Genomic DNA, 20,038 nt, shown 5'->3' with positions numbered 1-20,038 from the left:
AGGAAGAGGTTTGCATTGGAAAGCTTGGGAGCATTTGAGCAAACCGAAATCAGAAGGAGGTCTAGGGTTTAAAGATATTGAAAATTTTAATATTGTGCTGTTGGGGAAACAACTATGGAGGATGATCACCAAACCGGACTCTCTAATGGCAAAAATCTACAAAAGTTGCTACTTCAGGAAGTCAGATCCCCTAAATGCTCCCTTAGGCTCTCGTCCATCTTATGCATGGAGAAGCATTCATGAAGCTCAAAGAATGATAAGGCAAGGAGTACGTGCTATAATTGGTGATGGTACGTCTCTTAATATCTGGCTTCATGGTTGGGTAGGTTCACAACCGGCTAAGCCAATCCAAACTCTCAGACACGTTCCCCAAGGGCTAGAACAGACTGTCTCTGATCTTCAAGTTGTTAGTGATCTGCTAAACGGTTGTGGAAGAGAATGGAAGCATAATCTCATCTCTACTATTTTATCCGAGGAAGATGCACGACAAGTCTTATCTTTAAAACCAGGGGGAAGATCTACAAAGGACAAATTCGCATGGGACTATAGTCGATCAGGTCACTACTCAGTTAAGTCCGGTTACTGGGTTATGTCAGAGATCATCACTAGCGGATCCGCAACAAAAGAGGTTCTCTAAACAAGCCTATCACCTTTATTTACGTAACTATGGAGAGCTGATGTTCCTCCCAAAGTTCGTCACTTTCTCTGGAAATGTATGTCCAACTGCTTGTCAGTTTCAGGCAATCTGGCACACAGGCACCTTGCGAGAGATGATTCATGCTGTCGTTGTCCCAACAGTGTAGAAACTGTCAATCATCTGCTCTTCCAATGGACTTTTGCGAGATTAACATGGGCTCTCTCTTCTTTCCATGCTCCCCCAGAGGGTGAATGGTCAGATTCCCTATACCAAAACCTCCACTATGTAATGAATATTAATGACTTTCACCCCCAGGGAACCTCAAATAGCTCAGGAATGATATGGATCCTCTGGAGACTATGGAAAAACAGGAACAACCTGGTCTTCCAAGAGAGGGAATTTACAGCTCAAGAGCTCATTTTGAAGGCAAAAGAAGATGAAGAGGAATGGAGGCTAAGAATACCACCTCGACAACAACCGGAACCCCAACACATTACCATTCCTACATTACCAATTCGATGGAAGCCCCCTCCGCAAAACTGGTTGAAATGTAATATTGATGGAGCATGGAGAGAACAAGAAACAAACTGCAAGACTGGTTGGGTTGTGCGGAATGAAAAGGGTCAGGTCGTTTGGGTGGGTATGCAGACTTTATTACGAGTCAGATCAGTGCTGGAAGTTGAGTTCGAAGCTTTAAGAGGGGCTGTGCTATCACTTGCTCGACTGAGCTACAAGAAGGTAATCTTTGAATCAGACTCTAAGCTACTTGTGTCCTTGATCAATGACGGCAACAAATCGCCACAACTAGAGCCACTTGTTCAGGACATAAGGCAAACCCTCCAGTACTTTGAAGAAGTGAGAGTGCAATTCACACCAAGGGACGGCAATAGAGTAGCTGACAGAGTTGCTCGGGAAGCTCTTTTATCCACGAATTACTCTCTCCCCATTTGTACTCTATTTTGCCTATTTGGTTAAAACAACTAGTGGATGTTGAAACTGTGTAATATTCTAATTTGGTGAATAAATAGTTGATGTTGAGCCAAAAAAAAAAAAAAGAATGCATCTAGACGAAATAAGTGGCCACAACTGTTTTTTACCGTTTCTAGTCTCATTTTTTTTTTATCATCTAATGTTATTGATATTGCTTGAAAGTTTACATTGTGAAATATATAAGCCGGCGGAAAACAGAGATATCCTCGGAGTCTTAAGCCCAAAAGAGGGAGTTTAAGCCGCGAACAAAGTATAAGTCTCTGGAAACAACTAACAACTAGAAGAAAAGTTACAAACCGAAATCGAAAGAGAACGAATCCAATAGCTAAGAACAGAGGCATACTAACAATAATAACTAAAGCAAACGTTAAGTCTAAACAAACAAATCAAACTTCTCTTCTGAATTTATCTGCGAATGAGCTGTATCAATGCAGTCCACTGCCAACACATCAATCAACAACCGTTTCTGGTCTCATTTTCTCTCAGTTTATATAGTAGTATATATTTTTTAATTAAAGTATATACTAGTGTACTCGAAAACAAATGTTTTTTAAAAGTCTCGTTGATATAATGATTTACACTATAATCATTGGCGGCCTCAAAGATGGCTCACGTCACGTATAATAATTAAACTTTAGAACACAGTCTCTTCGACACTTTTCATCGAATGAAAACGAAAGGACAACGAATGTCGAATTCAAAACGTGATACACTAAAAACAAAATAGTACTACTAAATTTTCTTTTTCTACTATCATTTTATGTGATCTCCGATCTGTAACGCAGAGTACCAAAGTTTAGTCAGTTCATATTTTATCGAAGTTGTTTCTATAATATGGCTATTGTTAGGCTGGTTTCACTTGACATTGTTTTTAATTTCGTAAGTAAACAGAATACATGATTGCATCTGGTTCATTAAGTAGAAAGTATACAAAAAAAAAAAAAAACGTTTTATATATTTTCCAACTTATTATATTATACATGTTCAGTTAACTCTTTTTTGCATGGAAGGTTTCTGTATATTTCCAATTTAACGCACCAAAATAAAATACAATGCGCTCTATTTCTATATAAATAATTAAAATCCTAACATCAGCTGTTATTATAATCCTTCGAGCTAAACAACGTTACTAACCGTAATTAGATAAACAACCGATTGGGCTAATTGGGGTTTAAAAAAAACAAAGCCCATATTTGAAAGCCGATTTCGGCCCATCTGAATCGGTTGAAAAATCTTTTTTCCCCTACCGAAGCGTGTCTGATTTTTCGCTCTCGATCGATTCTCATATCTCTCTAATCGCTGCCGCAGCGAATCCATCAAAGCAATCTCTCTCTCGAGGAAGAAATAAGAAACCAATCGGAGTCTGGAGAGGTAAAGGAGTACACGATCGGAGGTGAACCGGAGTGAAATTTTTCCGAGTCAAGAGTTTGGTGAGGAAACAAAACAAAGAATGGGAGATCATTTGGTGAGAGCGGAGGAATTCGAGAAGAAAGCTGAGAAGAAGCTCAACGGATGGGGAATATTTGGATCTAAGTATGAGGATGCTGCTGATCTGCTCGAAAAAGCTGCTAATTCCTATAAACTCGCCAAATCATGTAATTTCCAATTTCTGTTTGATTATTGTTTTCATCTGAATTGGTGTCGTGGGTTTTGTTTTGTTTATGGATGATGAGGAAGAAAAGTTGAAAAATTGAGGACGTTTGATCTTAGGTTTTATCAGTTGCGTTGATTCGTCTATATTGTCATGTGAGAGATAAGAGTTAGTATCTAGGTTTATATTAGGTCTTTTATGATCTGTGAGAAATTTGTAATTGGTAATTGCATACGAGAATTGAAAATTCGATATTCAATCTTCAGATTGTTCTGTTTGGTTGAGTTTTTAATATATAGGAATCATGTTTTTTTCCTTCTAATGAATGTTCAATTATCCTTGCGTATGTGTTTGATATGTGATTTGTTTTTTTTTTTTTCAGGGGATCAAGCTGGAAAAGCTTATCTAAAACTTGCTGACTGTCACTTAAAGGTAAATTCTTTGGCAACACATATGTGATAACTGAAAGAATGTGTGGATTATTTAATAACATTGATCTGCATCTACAGTCAGACAGCAAACACGATGCTGCTAACGCTTATGCTGAGGCTGCTAAATGCTACAAGAAAGTTGACACAAATGGTATGTATAAAGCCACTTTTGTAATTTTGACATCTCTGTAATACACGAGTGATTATCATGCGTCCTAATATTACCATGACCTTTATATGCAGAGGCTGCATCTTGCCTAGAACGAGCAGTGAATATATTTTGTGAGATAGGGAGACTCAACATGGCTGCAAGATATTACAAGGTATCATGTGTCTCTTTTGAGCATTAATAAGATATGTACACTTTTAGTAAGGATACTGAGAAGATATTTTTGTTGGGGCACTTGTTCAGTATTTCCTCCATGGTTCCTGTTTCCTTATGCATGTTTTGTTTCTTTTTTTATACACTATAGTAAGCTTGGTACTGACTTTCTGTAGTTGTACTAATAGGTACATTAAAGGTTTTTTTTGTTTTACTTTTGACAGGAAATTGCTGAGTATTATGAATCTGATCAGAAGTTAGAGCAGGCTATTGCTTACTTTGAAAAGGCAGCTGAATTCTTTCAAAATGAAGAAGTGACCACTTCTGCAAACCAGTGCAATCTAAAGGTTGCACAATATGCTGCCCAGCTGGAGCAGTAAGATTTTGGCACCTCACGCTATTTTTCTTTGCTTTCCTATCCTTGGTATTGAAGTGCTTACAGTAATCAGACGAAACCCTGTTAAAATCGAATTGTCAATCCACAAACTCGACATTGTTTGGAATCGTGGTGTTCTATATGCATGAACAGCAGTTATTGCGTTTTCTCTACTTTGGGACGGATTGATTGATAGTGTGCTTGTTGTATCTTTAATAGATATGAGAAGGCAATCACGATTTATGAAGAAATAGCACGCCATTCACTTAACAATAACTTGCTTAAGTATTCGGTCAAGGGCTATCTTCTCACTGCTGGCATGTGTCACTTATGCAAAGCCGATGTTGTTTCCATCACTAATGCGCTGGAGAAATATCAGGTTTTTCTTCTTCCACAGCAAACACCCGTAACATCAGCATTCTGTTGAGTAACTATGACATGTTTTCTAACTTCTGCTTTCCTTGCAGGATCTGGATCCGACTTTTTCAGGAACACGGGAATGCAAGTTTTTAGCGGTAAAGTTTAAACATTGTTTTTTTTTATAAAAAAGAGAGATAGTGGAGTAGCTTACATGAAGTATGATAAGTTTTGTACATTTATTCACATGAATAGGACCTTGCTTCTGCTATCGATGAAGAAGACATCGCAAAGTTCACAGACGTTGTCAAGGAATTTGATAGCATGACTCCGCTGGTAAAGGCAGTAAACCACGTACTATTGAATGTGATAATCTTTTTAACTATGTCTGGTTCTTGATCATGGAACTGGTATCAATGCAGGATTCATGGAAGACAACCATGTTGTTGAGGGTGAAGGAGAAGCTCAAGGCCAAGGAGCTGGAGGAGGATGACCTTACTTAAACATCTTTATCCAGTGCGTTGCGTTTTAGAGGTTTCCCGGTTTGTATGATCTCTATGATCGATACTTTATATCCGACACTTCTTTGATTTGATTGTGTCTGTCTGGTTTGAGTTTTAAAGGTTTCTTAAGAGGTTTGGTCAAAAATTGGGGCTTGTTGTTTGGTATTGAACGTCTACATTTGTTCTCTCTGTCTCATCACTTTCATTTATGGGAACTACTCAAGTCTGTTGAAGTTTTTTTTTTTTTTTTAATTTTGGTTAAAGAGATTCTCCTTCTTTCAAAGGTTTGATGAATCGAGAGAGGTTTTAGGTCTTCGTAATTGTTACGTTTACATCTAATAAAATTGTGGGTTGTCTTCTTATTGCTCTTATCTTCAACTGCACAAAAAAAAAAAGAAAAAAAAAGGAAAAAAACAATTGGAATAGAAAGAAGTACATACATAATACAGAGAACTCAAAAATGAAGAACAATGAATTCCCTTGAACAAAGAACAAAGAAAAATGAAGCTCCAGCTGAACAACGAGGAAAGATCAAGATAAATTAAATTGACCTTAATACCCTTACGGATGTTCCCTTGAATTTGAACAAGTCGAAATAGAGAGGGGATATTTTGGTCAATGTAGATGGCTCAAAGCGCCGAGAGAGAGAGAGAGAGTCCGTCCCGATAAAACAAAACCCAGAACCAGAAGAAGGCTTTCTTAAATCCGCAGCCGCAGCCGCAGCCACATCTCTAACCCTTTAAGCTATGTCGTCCTCCGCTCAAACCATGTCTTCCTGGTTATCTGATGATTCTCCAGTAAGCTATGTATCTCTGTCATCTGATGATTCTGATCGATTTGTCGTAATAAACTAGTGGGTTTTTTGATGTTTCTTCATTCCTCTCTCAGAAGCTGAGACAGGAGTCTTGTGGGACCTGGATGATTGCCCAATCCCTAGTGATCAAACACCTGCGTCGATCTCTGATATTATCAAATTAGCTCTCAAGAATAATGGTTACACTGGTAACGTTTCGATGGTTGCTTATTCCTCTAGTTCTAGCGTGGAGCAGATCAATGAAGAAGAAGAGTTTGAATCTGCCGGCATCAAGCTTATCCAGCCAGGTTTCTCTCAGCAAATGACTTCTTTCCTTTTTTAAAATTTGAAAACCAAACCAAACCCCGTCGTCGTATTCGTTCAATTAAGTATTTCAATTAAATTTTTTTTTTTTCCAGATTCCAGGTCAAAACTGATTTCCATGTTTAAAGATATCTACATCTGGGGAATCACTCATATGAATGATCCAACAAATTTGTTGATCATCTCCGACGACGACATCTCCCAAGATGAAGGAATCGTAGAAGCATTGGTGCTTTTGAGGAAAAGAGACAACAATATCCTCCTGTCTCACCCTCGAAACGCATCAGCCTATCAACTGGAGGGAATCCTATCAACAAAACCGGAAGCAACTTTTGTCCGCGATGTGCCAAATGGAATCAGCTGAAGAAGAAACGTCGGATCAAGTAAGTAGTAACATTTACCATTTTAGCAATCAGTTTTATATATGATGCCTCTCTTATATCTTATCATCAGCAAACCTAATTTTACTGTTTTTTGTTTGCCCTGTTTACCAGCAAACTCTCCGGCAAGTTTCTGGCGACTCTGTCTCGTACAAGGAAGAAGACGGCTATTAAAGAACACTAGGCCAGGAACAGAATGTTTTTTCTATTTTTAATTTTAGTTACACTTGTTTGAACAATATGCCCCTAGTAGTTAAGTGATTCCTCTCTGTCTCGTGGATATTGCTTTGTGTTTATAGTAATCTTTTGAATTAATGTTATTTTAATTAGCTTGCGCCAATTTGCTTATTTACACAGCTCATTCATATTCATATGAGCACATATTTATTACGCTACATCCTATGCCACTACACTACTACAGGTATAAATATACCTATAAGCTCAGAGAAAGACATTATTGAATTGTTGTATTCATGGTCAAATAGTTTTGATCATTGATACTATTTTATTTATGTGTGCTAGTCGATATATATGGGGGACTTGGTAAAATTTTGGTTTGGAAATTTACACTACTTTGCTAAGATGTGCCGCCAATTAGTAGGACTGTTCGGTTCGGTTTGGTTCAGAAATTTGGTATTTCAGGTTGGTCGGTTTGGGAAAATGAAAGAATTTCAAATTGAACCGAAATAATAATCAATCGGACTAGCAAGAAGGAAGGTTACATGAAACCTTTCTTTGGTGTTAGATATTTTTAGCGATTACTCAAATATCTAACATCAAAGAATAGAGCAAATCCGTCATGACACTGCCAATAAGCTTGCTTGTATTGTGTAATGTGTCCCTAGCTAGCTAGTTAAGTTAAGTTATCCCTCTCGTGTTTTTAAGTTCAAATTTATGTTTATTGCTCTATCTCTGACTGCACGTTTTAAGATTCCACATAACATGGAATAAAAATATTCTTTACATACATACAATACATATATATGTCTTGAAAAATGAACACGTTATCATTACACACCACATAGATTGTGAAAGGAACCACTAAGCAAAGAGATTGAGGACATACAATATATATACTAACACCAATTCTCGTTGTCATCGACCATAACAAGCAAAGCAATGATAAAAGCATAATCAACCTCTGGATTTACTCTCACCTTGAAATTATATTTCCCTTTGCAGAAACTTCCCCATGTAAACTTATGTGTCACCTGCAATATAAGGATTTTCAATTCTTCACCAATGTATAAAAATTGCCAAGATTATTGATAAGTACGGGGTTTTTAACTTTTACCCCTACCCCCGCGATGAGAGCATCCGATTTGAAAACTTTGAATGAGATATTGGAGTATCCTCCTGAAGCATGAAAATCACAAGTGTTTGACGTCTTCTTGACATTGTTGTTCTCAGGCAAGAAAATATCCACAGATGTTTTCAATGAAACCGCTTGAGATTGTTGTACCGTGAAGAGCAAGTCTTCTCTCTCTTTGCTCTCTCCTCCATGCACTTCCCACTTGTTCTTCAACGCAAGTCCCTAAACACACATGCACAATTTCAAAAAAAGAGTCTTTCTCTTATTTATTTATTTGTTGTTGAAAGATTTAAATGTTTTGGTAACCTTTTGGCGCATTGTGAGGATTGTGAAACCGGCTGGATCACGCATAATTCTTTTACGGTTAAACCCCCATGCTTGTCCATCAATTTGTAGGAGCAGATTACCGCTTGGATCAAACACTTCGTAATGATCTTTAGAGAAATTCTGAACTTTCCTCTTTACCAATAGATCCATTGGGTATGGATTACAGAACTGATCGCTCACTACGCTTATCGCGGGATCTCCTACTTGCCATTCTGTTTTCTTATTCTTTGGCATTTTTTAATAATATCAAGAACAAGAAGAAGAAGATTGCAAAAGATTATTAAAGGCTCTTGCTTTAGAGCCCTTTATAATCCTCCTAATGATGAAGAATTATCAAAACACCTTTTCACATTTTCGTGAAACTATATATCAACTAAAAATAAATTTGAAATTGCAAGATTGTTTTTTTTTTTTTTTCATGACTTCTCTGGTTATGAATCAGACTTTTATTCTCAACCATAGATGGTTAAACCCCAAAAATAAACTATGTCCCCTTATATTTAGAAACAAAACAACTAAGAGTACGTAACTTCTGTTTCAAGGTACAAAGAGAGATGCTCTATTGCCAAAAAAATACTTATCAATACATAATACATTTACAGAGTGCTCTTACAATTACAACAACAAATCACAGGTTCTTTAATTCACAATAATCATAATCAAATAATATTGTATTTCTTTGTTCTGTTTTGTATATCAAACTAAACATAGAAGGTGTATATATCATTAATTGCCTCCACGTTTGTTCTTTCTCCACTCCCATGGCTTCTCTGGATTAGAAGATGCCCACAAGCCAATTCTCTTTTGCCTAGCCTCGTTTTCCCACTGAAAACAAACACACACAAAAAAACCATTAAACATCTCAAAGACTAATCCAAGAAGCTCGTTAATGTGATGCACAAAGGTTTACAGTTGTCTTACCTTTGCAAGCTCTGCACGCTTGTCATAGGCTACATAATGCCAAGCAAGACCTTTTTTAAGCATTACTTCCTGTACAAATTTTCCATTGCAGTATATATCTCCTACACATCTTCCATAGCGATCCTCTGTATAAACTAATACTTTCAAGCATTTCCCTTCAACCATCTTGAGTAGCTCATCATGCGCCTCTTTACCATAAGGCATTTTGCTCTCCGGTGAATCTATTCCGCTGTTTTGTTTTCATTCCCAGTTTGTTCTTAAAACTCCATATATATACATGTTTTGATTAAAAAGACCTTAATTAAAATGAGTTTATCTCATGAATGGAAGAGTGTTTTTACCTTAGTCTAATTCTGAACTTTTTAGCAAGCACTTCCTCATTTTGAAAACTTATCATCCTAAGCACAAGATAAAAAAAAAAGGTTCAGAAGTATTATGACTAACATAGCTCAATTTTGATTTGACTCTATGATATTCTTGTGTAAGTACATATCAAAAAGACAAACCTGTAACCAGAAGATATGATCTTCTTGTGAAGTGCATCTGCTTCAGTATAATTCCTCTTCTCACGCGCTTTGGCTCTTTTAACCGCTGCAATACTCACATCCTTAGGAACAGAGGATGACACAAGCGGGTCTTTGCTACTAACATACACAGTAACGGTATCTCCATCTGCCACAGATTTAGTATCCACCTAATTTCAGTTAGACAATTTCTTGATCAGCACCAACATTATGATCATATATATTACCAAAACCTTTTAAAGATTCATATAAAGTTTTCTCTAACCGGAAGCGTATTGAGCTCAAACCGAACTCCTTTAGGTAAAGACACAGGAGATTCATGAGTAGGGACCTCAACCAGATTGTGAGGTGAAGGAAGCCCATAGAAAGACAAAAATCCCTGTCAATGGCATTAACAAATGAACCATATCAATAATGTTATCCAAACTCGCTAACATAATCCGCAGCTTGAAATTAGTAAATTGTTAGTACCTCAACATCTGCTTTTTGATGGTTCTTTAGAGTAGCGATAACAAGCCTAGAGGCTTCCTCAGCAGTTTTAGGCCGAGGCTTAGCTTGCTTCCATGCGTCAAGTATTTTTCTATACCTTTTGTTTTGGAAGAAAAAGACAAATAGTAAAACAATGTGAAAACATCAAATTAATCTTCAGAACCACAAGAGAGAAAGATCTTGAGGATGATCTGTGTATTGTTTATTTACCAGTTTGCTTGAGCCTTTGTAGAAGACACAACGTAACTCCCAAGCTTTTCAGGAATCTAGAATAATATAATGAATCTTAAGATTATATATGATCAATCTCTAAAACATAATTGTGAATGAATCTATGGTTTACACAATTCAGAGCTTAGAAGTGAGTTTTAAAACAGAGCTAAATAACAGATCAAAGACGAGTAAGCTGGAGAAGAAAAAAAACGAAAATTTAGGAGAAATAGCAATGAAGAGAGAGAGAGAGAGAGACCTGAGAAGTGGTTTCGAAGTTAAAGAGATCATGGGAAAGAGCTGAAACGCCGGCGGAAGAGGCGGAGCCGCCGTGAGGCTTATTGTCCGTCGTGGGATTTAAACATTTCCGGAGCAACCTAATCGCGTTACCCATCTCTTAGATTTGATCTTCAAGAAAAAGGAAAAAAACAAAAAAAAATTTTGATCTTTCCCGTAGGAAAGTCTTTGATTCAGTTATATGGAGCAGAGAGATTGTTTATCAGACAAGCGAAATCATACGTGGCATTTTGTTATTGGATAAGAAGCTAGTTTTATGAATTAATTGTATTTTTTTTCCTTTTTTTTTTTAATGAAAGTATTAGGTGCCTTGTCGTAATCAGATTCCATTGGATTTGAAGACTTTTTTTTTTTTGTTAAACTCACACAAGTCACTAGCTTGGGGTTTAAGCAATCTTAACGACTCATTTAGCTTTCCTACTGCTCAAAATATCTCCTATATATGGCGATGCGATTACCACAAATTATTATAACGCGGAATTTTTTGGCTTCTACATCCTACTTCTTCAATTTACAGTATTCTTTTTTTTTCCTCTGCGTAATTTATGAGAATTCTTGTTATTTTTTTTTACAGCTAGAATTCTTGTTATTGGTATAGTTTGTGTTATTACAAAGTAACTAATTAAGGATTATTCAGGATAACCAACCTTTGTGCTCATGATTCCTTAAAAAAAATTATGAAAGATTCGAATTCTATTTGATATTGTGGATCCATAATATATGGGGTGAACATATGTTTTGCTTAATTAAAATTGAGAAAATGGGATTATAATAAACAATTAATCTACGTCCACCACTATATCGGACATAGCCGCATGTCAATGTGAAAGTCTTTGCTTCTTAACAAAGGCATATATATATATATATATATATATATATATATATATATATATATATATATATATATATATATACTAGGAGAGTTACCCGCACGCATGTGCAGGTCAGAATTAAATAGAAAAAAAATCTAAATTAAATGTCCAAATTTTTAAAGTAAAGTTTTGTTATTTTTTATAATGTTGAAAATTTGTAATTAATTTTGTATCTAAAACTTTAAATTTTATGGACAAATAAATAATAATAGTTAATAAGATGTTTATTATAATTGTCTATAATATATATATGTAAACTTTTAATTAAGATTTTGAAGCCCATTTGCAAATTTTTAAATATTTAATGAGCCCAATACATTTGTTATGGATAATTTAAATTAGGTTGAATAATGATTTGGGCCAAAATATTTCATAATTTCGTGAAGACGATTGAGATAATTTAGGAAAGCAACCCATAAAAGGGTTTCTAGTACTTGTTCATACAAACATTAAAAAAAATTTAAAGTTTGCATATACAAAAAAACGTTTTCAAACTAATGTGCCTAAAGCTTAAGCCCCTGAAGATTAACCTTGATGCTCCATGATATGATTTATGTAATACGTCCAGCAAATTCCGAGCTACAAATATTAAAACACATTCATAAGTTAAACCCTAGCATGGTACACTACTTGATATTAATGAACATTAAAAACTTACATAGCCTTGTGATGCTCAAGTCCTTCAAATTCCGGGTTTATAAAGATCTTGGAGGAGGCCAATGTGTTTACAATACATGGTTCACCTAGGGATGTTTAAATTGTTTTAAAAGTTTGGTAAATGAGTATACAACCTAGTCTTTAGCATTTGTTAAATCTATCAAGTGTTATTAATAGTACATACCTTCATACTCTCCAACCTTCCAGAAACGCAGTACACAAAACACCGGTTCAGTTTGATATGTGAGATGACATCCATATGACTCCCATGAAGACATGAAAAGGTTAGCATAGTAATTTATTGCACGACACTTTGGAGTTTCATTCCTACAGATGAAGATACTTGTTACATTCTATAATAAAGCCAAACTTATAAGTCTTAGAATCAGTAAAAGTGGAATAAATGTGTCTTACCTGCCATTTAATAGTGTCAAAATAACTTCATTTTCACCATTTCCATTTCCCTGATTTCTTCTGTCTTCCACAGCTACTACACATCCGCAAACATCTATTTTTGGCAAAAAGACAGGAATTATCTTTACAATGAATGTCTCCAAAGCTTTTTAACATTCACATGTAAATATTTTGCCAAAAAGTTCAATTTGTACTTTTTTATTAGAGGGACCAATACACAAAGTTCCAAAATTCCTAAAAAGTTTCTAGATTACACAACACAAAAATAGCATTAACCATATTCATGTAGTCTAACTTAAACAAATTACAAAAAATAATAGAAAACGTACCGAAAGAGATGTGATGATTGATTCTTCCACGAAATATATCATCCAAATCTTCGAATCGGAAGTAATTTTTGGAGTTGATTGATTTGAGCAGGGTCATGGTTGAATCATCCGTAAACTTGATCTGAAAAGGATGATGAGTATTCCTTTCCCTGATTGTTGGATTGATGATTTTGAAAGACCTAATATCATACCATTCACCTTCGTAAATATACTTCCGCAGCTTTTTAAGTGTAGTTGGCACAAAAGCCTCCTCAATTGTATCACCCTACAAAGTTTGATAATCATTGTGTAAGTAATCTAATATATAAGCACTGTAAAAATTTCAAATATAAGTAGAATTGTCATACGATTAGCTTCTCTAACCTTTTCGTCCACCAGAAGAAGAATACGTTTTGTGATGGATTCCCTGACATGCCAAGAATTTAAAACTTTGGCATGGATACACCAATTCGTTCTTCCCCGATGAAGATCAGAAATGTAATCGATTCTCATGATTTTATCAAATTATGTTTTTTTACTGTTTCTTCTCTGCTATCGAAGAAGAAAAGGGGCTTCTGGATTTGTAAGAATACAAACAATCACGATTAAACGTTGCGTATTAAACGTTTTAGTGTCTCATCTTTTTTTTTTTTTACTAATTTATGTTATTTTTATAGATATAATAACAGAACAAAGACAAAGTTTGTAGTTAATAGATATGATGCAATTTTAGAATTTAAATGTGTTTGCGAATTGGTAGTTAATATATAGAATTTATGATACAGCTAACAATTATATATTTACAAACAACATTGTTGATACTAATAACAAAAATGGTTTTCTTCTATATGAAAATCTATATCCTAATTTCATAGAATCTTATCATTTGAGATATGTTACAGCAATAATTAATAATGAGAATTATGGCAAATTTAAATTGTTGAATCATTTTTTTTGGTTATTTTTCAAAACATCTTTGATCTTTTTTTTTATAGCGGTTCACATGCTAAGACTTTTTTTTTTTTTTTTTTTTTTTTTTGTAAAGTTTCATATTTATTACATTTTTTTACCTTTTTAATAATAAGATGAATAGATAATAAAAATTTTATAGTAATTCTCTACATTTATAAAATATAGATTGAAATTTTAAATCCAATTTCAAAGTTTAATTGGAATTTTATAGTCTATTTTTAAATTTAAGTCCAGTTTAGATCATTATTTTTGTTTTAAGCAACCCATAAATGTTCTTTCTTTAAGACCATTGTACTTGTTACTACAAAAATTGTACCTATTACTACAAACATTTAAATCTATTTTTAATTTTGCATTTACAAAAAGTTCATTAATCCACCGTTACTTCATTTCTGCCTCCATTCTTTATGTCTGAGTTCCTGATCTCTCACCTTGATGCTCCATCAAATGGTTTAAGTAATAACGTCCAGCAAACAGTCAGAATTAAACGCTGCGTTGCATCTTAATTGTTTTAACGTATAATTTTCCTTTTTTGAATATTCAACATTTTAAATATTTATTATTACGAATATAATTACAGATTAAAGGTAGTTTTTATAGTCAGTAGATATGATGTGAAATAATTTTTAAAATGTACCTAAGAGTTAATAATTAAATATATATTTTATGATTCAACAAAACAATATATTTGCAAATAACATTGTTGTAACTAATTAAAATAAATAATGTGAAAATTGTAATAATATGTACTTAGACCATTTACAATGTATCTATCTTTTTTTATAATTAAAATAGAATAAGTAAAATTTAGAAAATGGTTTTCTCCGATGGGAAAGTCTATATCTGACTTATAGAAGATGTAATGTTTTTACCATAAATAATTAAAATGTTTAAAATCTCTAAAATTTCATTATTTTAAGAGAGTAAATAAAGTTCAAATCTAAATATCCAAAACAATGTTCTAATTACAAACCATAATTATACAGTCTCAAAAACCTCTTTGAAAGCACCATTAAGTGTTTTATTCTGGCATTTCCCATCTTTATCTGTAATTAACACCTTCAATCATTTTCTGGTTGTGACTCGTGAGAAGGCAACATAAAGCTGTCCATGTGTGAAAACCGGTTTCGGTAGAAACAATCCAACATGTTCTAGCATCTGACCTTGACTCTTGTTTATAGTAATTGCAAATGTCACGGTAACAGGAAACTGTCATCGCCTCATACGAAAGGGAAACTTTGCATCAGGTGGACTAACATACATCCTAGGGATAAGTACTCTATCACCAACCTTTTTTCCTGTCACGATTCTTGCTTCGATTACATGATTGGCCATCTGAGTAATAATTAGCCTCGTACTGGTACACAAACCTCCCTTAGGATCTATATTCCTTAGCAACATGATAGGTGCTCCTATTCTCAACGTCAAAACATGACTTGGCAGTCCAAAAACTTGTATACTGTTTAGGAATTCCTGAGTGTAGATCATATCATCTCGTCCGCTTGTATCCGACGTTTCAATACTATCAGAGCTAAGATATCGTCTCTCCTCACCTATAAATAAGAAAATTTCAGAATTTTAGATATGTTTTTAATATTAGTATTTTTTTTTTTTTAAAAAACTCCATATCCTATTTAATTTGCATACCTGGAAGCTTAGTAAGCATAAACTGATTTATCTTATCAACATCGTCATTTCTTGGACTTAGAATAGCTCTTCCACTAAAGAATTTTGGATCAGTCCTCCTTGTAAAATGTTCTCCGTAGATTTCTTTAACTATTGCTTCAATAGGATTTCTACTTGTATTAATTAATAAATCATCCGGAATTTCTATCTCCACATCCCCACAATCTAACTCGTTGATTTTGCCATCCCCGATATCAAGAAGCCACTTTGAAAAAGTAGCAAGAGCACCCGCATCCATACTATTACGTGCCTTGCGAAGTCTCAAATTTTCGGTAAGTTTAAGAACTTTACAACTATTCCAAAGAACAGATGAGTTGATAGATGCTAAAACTGTCGCTACCCTTCCTCCTTCTGTAATAAATGGTAGTATCTGTCTAAAATCACCTCCTAACACAACAACTTTACCTCCAAAAATCTTGTCACACCTCATGATATCTCGCAAACTCCTATCTAAAGTTTCGTAACAAAGCTTGTTCATCATTGGAGCCTCGTCCCATATTATGAGCTTTGGTTCTCTAATTAAGTCAGCAAGATCAGATTCAACATCTATCAAACACACAAAATATTCATTAAGATTGATTGGAATACCAAATCTTGAATAAGCCGTTCTACCACCTTCCAAAAGCAAAGCAGCTATACCACTTGAAGTAACATTAAGAACAATATTACCTTTAGACCTTATATCAGCACCAACAATAGTCCACATGAAAGTTTTCCCAGTACCACCAAAACCATGGACAAAAAACATACCACCTTTGTTGTGATTCACAGAGTGAATGATTTATTCATAAACACGTCTCTGCTCATCAGTTAGCATAGGTAACAACTTATCGTACAATTCCTGTTGTTTATGAGGCTTATATATTCTATCATCTGCGATAAGCCTATTTACTCCCGTGTTCATTATACTATCATCTGGTTTAGGCATTTTCTCGAAGGCCGTAAGAGATGTTCCATTCGATCGTAACATAAGTTCTATTTCAGTTAAACATATATTTTCTATCTGAGCCCGTGTCAACAGTAGACCTACCACAGTAAAGATAAAAAACTTAATTATAATTTTGTCTCTCGAAAAAATGAAATATTTTCAATAAACAAAATAATATTTTGATGTACCTGGATCGTTCCTGTTTCTCCTTTCTTTAAACAAAATATTCTCACACAAGATGTCTTTTGTTTTATTCCAAACTTCAAGAGGAATAGTTAAACTCTTTGTATGCAGTAGGATCACAAATAACTTCCTTAAAAATTCCCCAAAACACCATTTACCTGCTTCATTTATAGCCGCAATGTACTCCTTATCGTCATCCATTAATCCCAATGCATAGCAAGCTTCTTGAAAATCCTTATAAAGAACACCATTGACTGTTTTTAAATAGTCAAAGCTTGTTGGTCCTGGAATTTTATTAAGCAAAACTCGCAAGTAATAGGCTTATCCTACAGAAGGCGGTACGTACGTAATCCTGCCTATTGCAAAACTTTTCCGTTTTTTCTGACCTTGGCTTCCAAAGTTTTTCTCTCCTATTCCACACAAATTTAGATGAAAATTCAGCATATGTGAGTTCTCTGGCTTGGGGATAAATCTTGCTGCATTCCATCCAGCCCAAAAATTTAGAAGTTCTATTTGTTGTATGGTGCAGAACATCTTCTATTGGATCATCCTCGTTGTAAATAGCCAATTCTTGTCCTGGAAGATGAAACGGGAGTTTTTCTACTGGTGTAGTACAATAACAAATCGGGAAAGCAAAAATTCGCCAAGAAGCATCACATGCAGATACGTATCTAAAAAATCTCGGATTAGTTAGACACGTTTTTAAAATTTTAAAAAGTGTAAATAATTAAATATGAGAATGTTTGACAATTTGAATAAACTGTTACGTGCAATTGAAAAACTTTTTAATTTCATTCTCCTGATCTTCTTCTCCTACTTTGGCTCTTATATAGTCCGGACCTTTAGTGATGTACTTGAACAAATACTTTACTGAACGTGTCTGATTGCACCACTCAACATTGATATGAGCACGAAAACAGAGGGACAAATCACGATTATAGGGAATAACGTAACTATTATCGTATTGAAAACCCCTTTTTTCCACAATTCTCCCATTGTTTCGTCGTCTATATATTGGATAACCAGCATCGTCGACAATAGTATTATCCATGAATGGTTTTGGGAAGAATTTAGTGCATTTCCCATTATGCATGCAAACACTATCTCTGTTCATAGGACCACACGGACCATGGATCATCACATCAGAAACAACTTCGTATAAATACTTATCCACCTCTTTATCAGGAATTTCAGCGCTTATAAATTTATCAATGTCGTCTGTTGTACGCATCTTATTGTCTGGGTGCAAAAACAGAATCATGTGCGCATGAGGCAGACCCCTCTTCTGAAATTCTATTGTATACATGGCTGAAAAATGTGAAAACAAAAAAACACTATTATTTAAACATTAATATATAAATAATAATAAAAAATATTTTAAAACATACCAGAATTTACGACACCGAGAGTTTTTTCCTTTGTCACCTGATCCAATAATCTATCAAGTTTCATCTTGAAAACTCGACTACATATATCATGTCTATCTTCTTTACTAAGACGATGCCTTTCTAGATAATGATCTATTTCATGCCACCTTGGGTTGCACGTAAAAGTTATGAAAAGATCAGGAAATCCATAATACTTGCAAGTAGCCATGGCGTCGAGATAATGTTGCATCATATATCTCTTTCCACCTGTAAACGATGACGGAATAAATATCCTCTTTCCATGTTGTGCAAGATCTCCATGTTCTTTTTTCAGCAGCTTCAATTATCTTATCGACTCTTTCAGTTTGGAGTTTGCTTTGATTCATCCAAATATAGTTCAACCTGTTTGATTCTATAGTAGTGAATGCATCGACTAAAAACTGCTGGAATAATTTGCCTGCCATAACAATAATCGAAGATTCTTCATATCTTTCAAATATTCTATACACATAAAATTCCCTCATGGTAACCGTTTTCCTTTTACGTCCAAGGGTATCCACAAACCCTATATCGATGCCTAATCTGAAACCATCTTCACCATAAGGGAACAACAATGGGTATTGTAAAGGCAAGTATGCGGGATGAAGCTCACTTATCCTCTGTAAATTTCCCGAACGACTTTCTATAACAATGTCACGTTTATTCACACCAGCCGTAAAATCTCTGGGTATTAGAACAACATCCTCTTTGCTTGTAGGAAGATTATGAGTTCTTGCATCAGTAGTTCTTTCTGAAGGTAACATTAATCGCAAACCTTCACTACTGTCCTCCATATTAAATCTTTCACGTGCCGATCTAAATGCCCTAACATGCGGGTTCTGACTATCAAACACTTTTTTTAAGAGTCCAACAATCTCAGATCTTAAATCTCCCGAAGATCCAGATGTTCTATATCAACGACAAAACACATAAATTTATAATAATCATGATTAGTAGAATATAACAAATATTAAAGATATTTAACATATTTTAAGATATGAATAATATTTATATATATATGTATATAACAATATTAACAATTACCTAAATGCGGAGATTCTATTCGCTACTTCGTTACATACGTCATGTATATATAATTGCAAGAACATTGGTTCCTTGCCAGGCTCTGGTAAAATATCACCAATACGATGATAGTTTTTTCCGCATATCTGGAATAGATACGGTCCTTTACCATTATTTATAGAATGGGTAATTTTTCCACCTAACGATGTGAACGAATACATCATGTTGTATGCTCGTATGTTATCACGGAAGTTTTTACCCCTGTCGTCGTTATTATAAACCAACGATAATAACGTTTTAGGTGCAGTCTTCAAGGTAGGAAGTGTTACTTTGCCACGATGGCAACACAGTGAAAAATCCGTTTATTCACCCGTTCTCCATACCACATATATGCTCCACAATTACCACATAAAAATAAGGATCTCCATCATCATAATAACCTACATATATTTTTCAATAAAAATATTTTAAATATGTATTAGTTAAATATATATTTACAAATCTATCATATAACCAATCAGATATGCATCGAGTAATACCATTATTTAGTAACTTAGCTTTTACGGGAGGAAAGCCAAGAAACATATCAGATGTTGCATCGTTATCATTAATCTCGAATGAATTCCCATCAGTAGAGCTATCTGAATCACTTTCATCGTTAGTATCCGAATCAGTTGCGACGAAACATGCGAAATCTTCCTGTAGTCCGGGAAGAAGAAAATTTTCTGCATAGGTAACGATTGGATTAGTTATTTAGCATATATATATATATATATATTTATTTTAAAATTCCTTTACGAACATA

The 20,038-nt window shown here is 34.5% G+C and overlaps 4 protein-coding genes across 14 annotated transcripts; 2 read left to right on the top strand and 2 right to left on the bottom strand.

Annotated features, from left to right (window-relative positions):
- Positions 1-2,613: 2,613 nt before the first annotated feature.
- On the top strand, positions 2,614-5,569 carry LOC104781515 (alpha-soluble NSF attachment protein 2). Its single transcript, XM_010506213.3, has 9 exons — positions 2,614-3,222; positions 3,601-3,650; positions 3,728-3,800; positions 3,893-3,972; positions 4,196-4,347; positions 4,567-4,726; positions 4,815-4,862; positions 4,960-5,040; positions 5,127-5,569. The coding sequence occupies exons 1-9, from the start codon at positions 3,078-3,080 to the stop codon at positions 5,205-5,207; spliced, it is 870 nt and encodes a 289-aa protein (XP_010504515.1). The 5' UTR covers positions 2,614-3,077; the 3' UTR covers positions 5,208-5,569.
- Positions 5,570-5,577: 8 nt separating this feature from the next.
- On the top strand, positions 5,578-7,044 carry LOC104781512 (uncharacterized). 2 transcript variants are annotated; one of them, XM_019244813.2, is made up of 4 exons: positions 5,578-6,004; positions 6,096-6,308; positions 6,420-6,707; positions 6,819-7,044. In XM_019244813.2, exons 2-3 carry the CDS (start codon positions 6,221-6,223, stop codon positions 6,686-6,688), a joined length of 357 nt encoding a protein of 118 aa, XP_019100358.2. In that variant the 5' UTR covers positions 5,578-6,004; positions 6,096-6,220; the 3' UTR covers positions 6,689-6,707; positions 6,819-7,044. The 2 variants fall into 2 exon arrangements, with proteins under 2 accessions (XP_019100358.2, XP_010504512.2); XM_010506210.3 differs by having other exon boundaries at positions 5,711-6,308.
- A 583-nt stretch (positions 7,045-7,627) lies between these two features.
- LOC104791912 (protein LURP-one-related 14-like) lies at positions 7,628-16,388 on the bottom strand. Of its 6 annotated transcripts, none has more exons than XM_087511515.1 (4): positions 16,363-16,388; positions 8,323-8,685; positions 7,999-8,238; positions 7,628-7,915 (listed from the first exon to the last, which is right to left on the bottom strand). In XM_087511515.1, exons 2-4 carry the CDS (start codon positions 8,575-8,577, stop codon positions 7,781-7,783), a joined length of 630 nt encoding a protein of 209 aa, XP_087367641.1. In that variant the 5' UTR covers positions 8,578-8,685; positions 16,363-16,388; the 3' UTR covers positions 7,628-7,780. The 6 variants fall into 6 exon arrangements, with proteins under 6 accessions (XP_087367641.1, XP_087367645.1, XP_087367643.1 ...); XM_087511519.1 differs by having other exon boundaries at positions 7,628-7,903; XM_087511517.1 differs by having other exon boundaries at positions 8,005-8,238.
- Positions 8,906-16,395, bottom strand: LOC104781509 (staphylococcal-like nuclease CAN1). 5 transcript variants are annotated; one of them, XM_087511510.1, is made up of 9 exons: positions 16,363-16,395; positions 10,747-10,950; positions 10,488-10,543; positions 10,260-10,374; positions 10,054-10,167; positions 9,771-9,958; positions 9,606-9,662; positions 9,265-9,493; positions 8,906-9,168 (listed from the first exon to the last, which is right to left on the bottom strand). In XM_087511510.1, exons 2-9 carry the CDS (start codon positions 10,879-10,881, stop codon positions 9,070-9,072), a joined length of 993 nt encoding a protein of 330 aa, XP_087367636.1. In that variant the 5' UTR covers positions 10,882-10,950; positions 16,363-16,395; the 3' UTR covers positions 8,906-9,069. The 5 variants fall into 5 exon arrangements, with proteins under 5 accessions (XP_087367636.1, XP_087367639.1, XP_087367637.1 ...); XM_087511513.1 differs by having other exon boundaries at positions 10,747-10,933; positions 16,363-16,389; XM_087511511.1 differs by having other exon boundaries at positions 10,747-11,158; positions 16,371-16,388.
- Positions 16,396-20,038: the final 3,643 nt, after the last annotated feature.

The sequence above is a fragment of the Camelina sativa genome, chromosome 4 (assembly GCF_030686135.1).
Source record: "Camelina sativa cultivar CO46 ecotype springtype chromosome 4, ASM3068613v1".
Taxonomy (NCBI): Eukaryota; Viridiplantae; Streptophyta; class Magnoliopsida; order Brassicales; family Brassicaceae; genus Camelina; species Camelina sativa.
This window is presented reverse-complemented; position numbering and strand designations above follow the sequence as displayed.

Coding starts and splice junctions, on each gene's coding strand:
- LOC104781509 (XM_087511510.1), bottom strand. CDS start 10,881: ATGGGTAACGCGATTAGGTTGCTCCGGAAATGTTTAAATCCCACGACG. Junction 10,544..10,746: donor ACTTCGAAACCACTTCTCAG/GTCTCTCTCTCT, acceptor ATATTATTCTAG/ATTCCTGAAAAGCTTGGGAG. Junction 9,959..10,053: donor TTGAGCTCAATACGCTTCCG/GTTAGAGAAAAC, acceptor AACTGAAATTAG/GTGGATACTAAATCTGTGGC.
- LOC104781515 (XM_010506213.3), top strand. CDS start 3,078: ATGGGAGATCATTTGGTGAGAGCGGAGGAATTCGAGAAGAAAGCTGAG. Junction 4,727..4,814: donor ATGCGCTGGAGAAATATCAG/GTTTTTCTTCTT, acceptor CTTTCCTTGCAG/GATCTGGATCCGACTTTTTC. Junction 5,041..5,126: donor TTGATAGCATGACTCCGCTG/GTAAAGGCAGTA, acceptor GTATCAATGCAG/GATTCATGGAAGACAACCAT.
- LOC104791912 (XM_087511515.1), bottom strand. CDS start 8,577: ATGCCAAAGAATAAGAAAACAGAATGGCAAGTAGGAGATCCCGCGATA. Junction 8,239..8,322: donor TCCTCACAATGCGCCAAAAG/GTTACCAAAACA, acceptor ATGTGTGTTTAG/GGACTTGCGTTGAAGAACAA. Junction 7,916..7,998: donor CTCTCATCGCGGGGGTAGGG/GTAAAAGTTAAA, acceptor CTTATATTGCAG/GTGACACATAAGTTTACATG.
- LOC104781512 (XM_019244813.2), top strand. CDS start 6,221: ATGGTTGCTTATTCCTCTAGTTCTAGCGTGGAGCAGATCAATGAAGAA. Junction 6,309..6,419: donor CATCAAGCTTATCCAGCCAG/GTTTCTCTCAGC, acceptor TTTTTTTTCCAG/ATTCCAGGTCAAAACTGATT.